General features: G+C 53.9%; 1 protein-coding gene across 2 annotated transcripts; it reads right to left on the bottom strand.

Moving 5' to 3' along the window:
• Window positions 1-7,593, bottom strand: MOB3C (MOB kinase activator 3C). Of its 2 annotated transcripts, none has more exons than XM_055585982.1 (4): window positions 7,426-7,593; window positions 3,495-3,956; window positions 1,336-1,538; window positions 1-1,009 (listed from the first exon to the last, which is right to left on the bottom strand). In XM_055585982.1, exons 2-4 carry the CDS (start codon window positions 3,910-3,912, stop codon window positions 980-982), a joined length of 651 nt encoding a protein of 216 aa, XP_055441957.1. In that variant the 5' UTR covers window positions 3,913-3,956; window positions 7,426-7,593; the 3' UTR covers window positions 1-979. The 2 variants fall into 2 exon arrangements, with proteins under 2 accessions (XP_055441957.1, XP_055441956.1); XM_055585981.1 differs by having other exon boundaries at window positions 7,422-7,544.

Below are 7,593 nucleotides of genomic sequence, written 5' to 3'. Positions count from 1 at the left end.
AGCTCTGTGAGTTGGAGGATTATCTTCTACTGGGTTTCAGATCCTCACAACCACATCTGGAGATTCAGGGAGCTAGATTGGAGGGTATGATTCCTGATTTAAGGACAGAGGACCTTTGTGGACATGAGGGATCACCCCTGATGCCTAGGAGGCTGTCTATAACCAGGCCTTCCTGGAGGCAGAGGGATGAGGGAAATGATAGCGCACGAGCTTCTCTGGCTGAGCAAATCTGAACCTGTGTCTATGGTGGGCCAGGATTTTAAATACTCAGGATAGGGCTCCCCTTCCTACCTCCTACCAGCTCCCCAGAACTCATGCTGATGTAAGATGGTGGCTTGGAAGGTTCAAATATGGAGCTACATCTATAACCACAGTTTGTGCACTTAACACCAAATGGGGTAACTGACTTGTCATCATTCCTAAGTGGTCATGGTCTGAAAGCCCTAGTCCCTACTTCCTTTCATCCATCCATCCATCCATCCATTTACCTAACATTTATGGACGGCCCATGTGCCAGGAAGGTTCTAAGGCAACTTGCTCTCACAGACACATCCCATAGTCAATATAGCACACATACACACAGATACATACATCTCATCCGTGTCCACTCACAGACCAGCTGCTCATGCTCTTGCACGTTTCTTGCCATCACTTCAGCCACATCCACACTCCCCAAATAGGCTTGGGAAGCACCGTGGAAGGGTCAAGTGTCAGAGCAGAAACCCTCTAGACTTCATGCTGGGGGGTTAGCTCCTCCTTTCCTCCTGTCTGCCTGCCTTTAAGCTCTTCCTTTCTCCACTCCCAAGCAGTCAGGAGGACATGTGGGCAGATTCAGAACCAGAAGTTCAGGGGCTTTGGGTGTGTGGAGGGGCTCCACGGCCTTCATGTCCCTCTGCCACCAGACTTCTGATGGTCCCCTCCCTGGGACACTCTGTGTTCAGATGGTCCATCTGACAGTCAACAAGGTCCAGGTCTGGGCTCAGTGACAAATCCGTTCTGTCATCTCCCTCTGCAGAGACACAAGGTGGGGAGGGGTCAGTCAGAGCTCAGTGTACCAGGCAGCCCCTTCCCAAACTACAGGGCCTGGCAACTCTTCTGCCTGAGCCTGGCCCCTGTCTGCCACTACCACCCCCCAACTCCAGGCGGCAGACCTGTATCTGTAAACTGATACTTGAATGAATTCACTATTAAAGTACAAAATCCACTGTTAAATGAATTGCAGTCCCCTGATATATCCACTTGGGTATTGGATTTTCTTAAAGCAGGGAGACTTTGGATCTGAAAACTTACAGAGGCTAGCCCTGGTAGGGGAGGGCAGTGGGGGCTTGGCCTCACCAGTGGCTCCAGCTCCCGCTGGTCCACCAGGCTGAACTCGCGGATGAAGTAATAGAAGTGCTTGTAGCAGGTATTGACATGCGCCTCGGCCCCCATGCTGAGGATGCTGTCAAAGTGGTGGATGTAGACGTGTACAAAGACGCGGAAGAGACGGGTCAGGATCTTGGTGCAGACCTGCTGGAAGTTCTTGGGGAAGGGAACTCCTAGGGGGTGGGATGGGCAGATAGATACAGGACATCAGCAACCTTTTGATGGAACTCTGCCCAACCCTGCCCTTCGCCCACACTGCCCAGGATGGCCTCTTTCCCTAGCACACTTCCCTGTAGGAAACAGAGATCAAGGTTTGCTTTCTCCCGTACTTCCCTTTTTAATGAAGCACAAAGCTCACTGTGCCTCTCCGCTGCTGAAATACAAATCATCTTCCAATTTCCCCATCACCCTGAACACGACTCTACAGCCTTGTTGGATCACTGACCAACCCTGCTGAGGCTATGATGGAAGTTATGCCACAATTCTCTCCAGAAACATGTGCATCTGTAGATGTTTGCACATAACACTGTTGGATGCAATTCCAAGGGGAGTTCATCAATATCTGGGGCCCACTTTTTTTGGGGGGGCTACTTTTTAAAATATGGGCCTTCAGGATTGAATCCTGTCTTCCCAGCATGGTAGCTGCTCAAAGCCTTTCATAATCTGATCCTGACCTGCCTCTCCAGCCCCACCTGACTCCTTTCCCTTTGCAACATTCACACAGCGGGCCCCAGACCCCAATCCTGAGAATTCCTAAATCTTCAAGAATGAATTCAGATATTTCTCAGTCCTTCAAACATTCAATAACACTTGCAAGAACCTTCCACCTGTGAGCCAGGCCCTGTGCTGGGTCTTCTGCACCTTTAGCCTGGTATGATAATGGATATGGTAGCAACTCTAGCTTTGATAAAACTGAGGTCCATAAACATGGAACCACTTGCCCAAGGCCACATAACTATTAATTAGTATAGACTGGAGGTGGGATTCAAGCCCTCTTTGCACTGCATCGCAGCACACCTCAAATAAATGCTATAGACCCTGCCAGCGAGAAAGCCCAGGACTTTCTCTATGAAAAAGGCACGATTTCTGCCCAGTCTCCCATGCTCACAGTTGAATTTGAGGCTACACCCTCTTCTCTGCTGTGGCAGAGTCATCCCAGAGTTAAGGCACAGGCATCTGGGATCTCACAGGCCTGGGGGTGAAAACTAAAAGGGAACAAGAGCTCAGACACAGGCCCACACTGACTCACCCCACTCCATGAGGCCCTTCCCCTTCCTCACTGCTCTCGGGTGGGGCTGAGCCCTGTCTCCCTGTGAGCTCTTCCAGGCCCAGCCCAGGTCCCTGACTTGTCCTGCCCATCTAGACTCGGGGTCCTGGGTCCCACGAGACCTGAGCAAGTTCTGAGTACGTCCTGATTCAGTGCATTTTCCGTCTCTCCGCCTGTTTGCTCCCATGTGAAATGAAGATACCTGGGTTGCACACGATAGTGCAGGAAAGGGCAGGCCACCAAATGGGGAGGGGTGTGGGTGGTGATTTGTGACTCAAGGCCCTCAGCATTCAGACTTCTCCCCTCTGGGCCTGACCACCCTGGCCCGCCCATCTCTGATTCCCATAACCTTAACAAAGATGCACAGGAGGCCAGGTAGGGTGGGCTGCAGTGATGAACACAAGGTCATGCCCACTTAGCTTCTAAGCCAACGCCTCCTCTTGCTGCCCTTGAGTGAGGAAGCAGGGCCAGGATGATGTCATTCATCTCCCCTTCCCACCCCCACCCTTCCAGGCTGCCCAACTGAGCTAAGACAAGGCTCCCTGACTGGCTTGAAATGGAAAAATTCTGCCCTGAGGGCCCACTGCAGTGGAGATACTGTTTGGCCCCCAGTTCTGATCGCCTTTCCTTTCCTGGGGCCAGGAGTCAGAAAAGACTCCGAAGCCGCAGCAAGTCAGATTAGCCCAAACAGGATGACTTGCTAGGAGCACCTTGAGGCACTTGTTCTGGAAGATTTTGAGAATCATAGTGTTGCCTGGATGGTCCCTGGAGGAACACTCAAGCTTCAGACAAAAAGAGGCCCCAGAGAAAACAAAACAAAAGGAAAAAAAGGAGCCTGACCTGCCTGCCAGGCGAGACTCACCTACGCGCGTGGGAAAGACATCCTCGTCGTTGATGAGGCTTTCGATCCAGTCCATGAGCAGCGCCATGTAGCGCGGTGCCGAGAGCTTGGCCGGCCGCCGGTACTGGCGCTCGTCCTGCCAGCGGTACTCGTAGCGAGGCCCACCGGCCATGACCGGGCAGCTGGTCTCGCTGCAGCGCTCGGCCATGGTGCCGTAGATTAGGTTTATGCGGTTGAAGAAGTCTACCACGTGCACGGCGATCCAGTCATCTATGTTTTCACCGGGTGGCAGCCTCACCACGCTGCGCAGGTCCAGGCCAGACTTGAGCGACGCCTGCGCCTTCTTATACAGCTCAAAGCGCTGCGTGCCCGGCTCAAAGCGCTTCCGCGGCCTGAATGTCTTGTCCTTGGAGAACACCTGCTTCAGGCACAGCGCCATGGCCAGGCTGGGCCAAGGGTCCAAGGGCAGGACCTGCGGATTCCCTGCCAGGGCCAAGGGCAGAGGGGAGCACGGTGGTCAGGTCCTTACCAAATAAATGGACTTGATTTCCGCCACATCATTGCCGTCTCACCTCTTGACTTTTGGCCTGGAGTTCTCAGCCTGGAATCTAAATCCTCCTCTTCCCCTCAATCCAGTATCCTGCCCTATTGCTAGCTCCCCTGGTTCCCCCTGCCAAGCTTTCCACAGGCCTCCCACCTTTTTTCTTTCTTCTCGACTTTCATTATGTCTCAGAGAGGGCTGGGCCTAGGCTCCAAACAGGTGCTCCTCAGACTTGCTGTGGACTATTAGAGTTGGCAGAGGCTCCTGCAGGAGGCAGGGGCCTGGGTGAAATGATCTCTGGGGATCTCACGGGCCAGTTGGTACAGCGTGGGAGAGCCTGCCGGCATTGTGCTGAGGGTAGAGGGGGGAGCCCCCACCCTTGGCTTCCTCTGGGATATCCCGTAGTCCTTCCGGCCACCGGGGATTCCCAGGGAGCAGGAGGGACTTTTCTACCAAAAATGTCCTTTCCTTTTACTACCCTGAAAGGAAAGAGCTCTCAGATGGTCAGCTGGGTGGCCTCTGAATGTGACTGCAGGCGTTGGAGGAGAGGGGGAGGGTGGCAGGTCTAGAAAGGCACCACTTCCTGCAACAGTGGCTGGGGGTCTTTCCTCCCAAGCCTGCCTCTCCAGCCTGAAACCCAAACCAGAACAAGCCACTGCCCCTCCCACTGCACCTGACATTCGGTAGACCTTTCTAGAGCTCCTACTATGTGCCTGGCACTGGGAGGCAGGAAAATGCAGTCACATCACCCAGTTGGGACCATCCAGAATTCAGAATTTGCTTTGCTTCTTAGAATTGAAGGATCTCAGACTCACAACAGCCTTTGAGGACGATGATAAGAGCCCTAGGCTTTAAGGCAGGAGACCTGGGTTCTAGTGTCATCCATCATTGCTGGGTGACCCCTGCAGCAGGGAGGGATTTGGCCCATGCAGTTTCCCGGGTCACTCATAGGCCAAGTTCCTGGGACTTCCAGGGTAATCACATTTTCCCTGTGAGTGCTTTTGCTCTTGGGAAATGCAGGGCCCCAGGTACCCACTGGAATTTAACCACATGAACCGTGATCCTGACCCCAGACCAAGCACTAAGGCTGAGAGCAGGCTAAGCACTCAGCTTTGGCTCCAGGCTGAACTCTGACCTGGCCTTGACCCTGGTCAATTTGAGTCCTGAACTCTAACCCTAAACTAAGGCTTGAAAACAGCCACAAAGCCTGGCCTTGACCTCAGAGCTGACACTGGAGTACTTTCCTTTCTCATATCTCAAGTAACACAGGGTGAGGTTTGGGGAAAGGAGGGTGGGAACAAGGTGACAACTGGGTGTAATCAAAGGCACATGTGGGTTGTCACGTCAGACAACAAGTCAAGCTAGTGGAGAAGTTTGAAACAAGGATTCCTCTCTGTGCACATAACACACAGGCCAGGAGGGGAGAAGTCAAGTAAAATGAGAGGAGTTTGGAGAGTAGGGGCAGGTCTCCCCACAGGATCTTGTCGTCTTGAAAAAATCCTCTAAGATGTGGCAGGTCATCCATCTGCTACCCCTCAACTTCTCACCCAAAGAAGTGCTCAGTGTGGGACCCAAGCTTCCTGACCCTAGAGGAGATTTCCATACTTCACATGACCCTGCATCTAAATTCTGCTTGGGGAACTTCCCTGGCCATCCAGTGGTTAGGACTCTGTGCTTTCAATGCAAAGGGGGTGGGTTCGATCCCTGGTCAGGGAACTAAGATCTTACACATTACGTGGCATGGCCAAGAAAATTTTTTTAAAAAGAAAGAAAAAAAGAAAGAAAGAAACTCACCTTATTCTTAGGGCAGGAGCTTCCAAAATCACACTACAATTAGTTGGGTCCCTGGGCTCTCCACCTTTGCACAGCCCCCCTCACTGACAGCTACCAACAAACCTACCCTGGCATTCAACATCTCATCCTAGCTTTCTTGCCCCACTTCCCTAGAGCCACCACTCTGGGCTTCTTCCTGATCCATGAACAGCCCCTCAACTCCTGCTTCTGTATGTTTTCTTACACTGGTCCCTGGGCTTGACTCCTGCCCTCAAGTTGAACACTACCTCCTCCCATAGCCTCCTCTACTGCACCCAGATCTCTTTGTCCTCGGGTGGAGACTACTCTTTGGTTATTTTGTCCTCCACCAGCTTCACCTCCCAGCCGAGGTCAGGCCTGGTACATACTGGATGCTCAGGCTTTGTGGAAAGCTCAAAAGCAAGAATCATCGAGTTGAAATAGCCCTGAGAAATCAACTGGCCCAACTCACTTCTTGAATGGATGAGGAAACTGAGGCCCCATAAGAGGACTTTAGGAGCCTGGGTTTACACAGCAAGTCACAAGCAGGGGATCTCCAGTGGCACAGTGGGACACTGGGGTAAGGTGGGGCATGACAACTGGTCAAGGGCCATTTTCCTGCCCTAGCTGCTTGCTACTGGTCTGGTGGAGATAAGGAGAAAGGAGGGGAGTGAAGGAAAAGGGGAAGCATCTTCCCATCCACTAGACCAACTTAAATTCCTGTTCCCCCAACACACTGTGCCTCCCCCACACTCCACAGCAACTTGGGTGTCCTAACCAGTGAGCTAGGGTTCCACCTTCTTGCTGCAGAATGTCAATGCCTGGGTCTTTCCCCAGGGAAATGAAAGCTTGTGAGGGAGGGAACATGGATAGATGCCCTTATATCCAGGCCACTTGTCTGTTTTCACTTCCCACTCTCATACCTTTAGTGAGTCTCTTATCTCACAGAATCTCTGTCCCCTCCCTGGAACCATGGCTATTCCCCCTCTTGGCCCCTGTTTCCTAACTCTGGACGTCCTTTCATTCCTAAAGTGGCCAGTGATGGCTCGCTCCCTGGGTGGGCATCTGGGTTTCCCAAATAAAAGTCACAGAGGAGCCCTGCCTGCTTCTGACACTCAGCCCCCTGCCAGGGCCACACCTGCTACTCCTCCTGTCCCGGCCCCAGTCGGAAACCAGAATCCAGCCTAGAGTAGAGCGATGTGTATTAGCGGGGTGGGGGTGGGCGGGAGCGCTGAGAGCAGAAACCCAAGAGAAAAGTCGAGGCGAGGACTCCCAGCTCCTTCCCGTGGCGCTCGGCCACCCACGACCACTCCTCGACGTCTCCCAGAACACCTGACGCCCCCATCTCCCCAGCCCAGCCGCCAGGACAGATGGGTCGTAGGACCCAGAGGAGCAGGCCTGAAATTTCCGCCTGCGAAGACACGCCCTCTTCAACCGACGCGCCCCCACCCCACCCTGACTTTCCAGCTCCGAGTACCGGACCCCGGAACCAGGGTTGTGGGTACCCTGCTCCGGGCGCAGGTCGCCTGGGGACGGTGCCAGGCCGGGACAGCCGAAGAAATGAAAGTGGAAGAGAGGCTGGGCTGTGTGCGCAGCGGGGCGCGGGGGGAACTCACTCACGGGGTCCGCCGGGTGGGTTAGCGCTAGTCCTCTCTGGTCGCGGAGTCACATCCCCAGCGCGTGGTCCTCTCCTCCTGCCGGTTCCCGGCCGTGCCGGTCTTCTCGCTTGTCCTCCTGCCTGCCCTGCCGAACCCGCTGTCGCCCTCCGCCCCCAAGCCGACGCCAGCT

Source organism: Bubalus kerabau, chromosome 6 (assembly GCF_029407905.1).
Source record: "Bubalus kerabau isolate K-KA32 ecotype Philippines breed swamp buffalo chromosome 6, PCC_UOA_SB_1v2, whole genome shotgun sequence".
Taxonomy (NCBI): Eukaryota; Metazoa; Chordata; class Mammalia; order Artiodactyla; family Bovidae; genus Bubalus; species Bubalus kerabau.
Note: the sequence above shows the minus strand (reverse complement) of the source record. Positions and strands in the feature narration are given on the sequence as shown.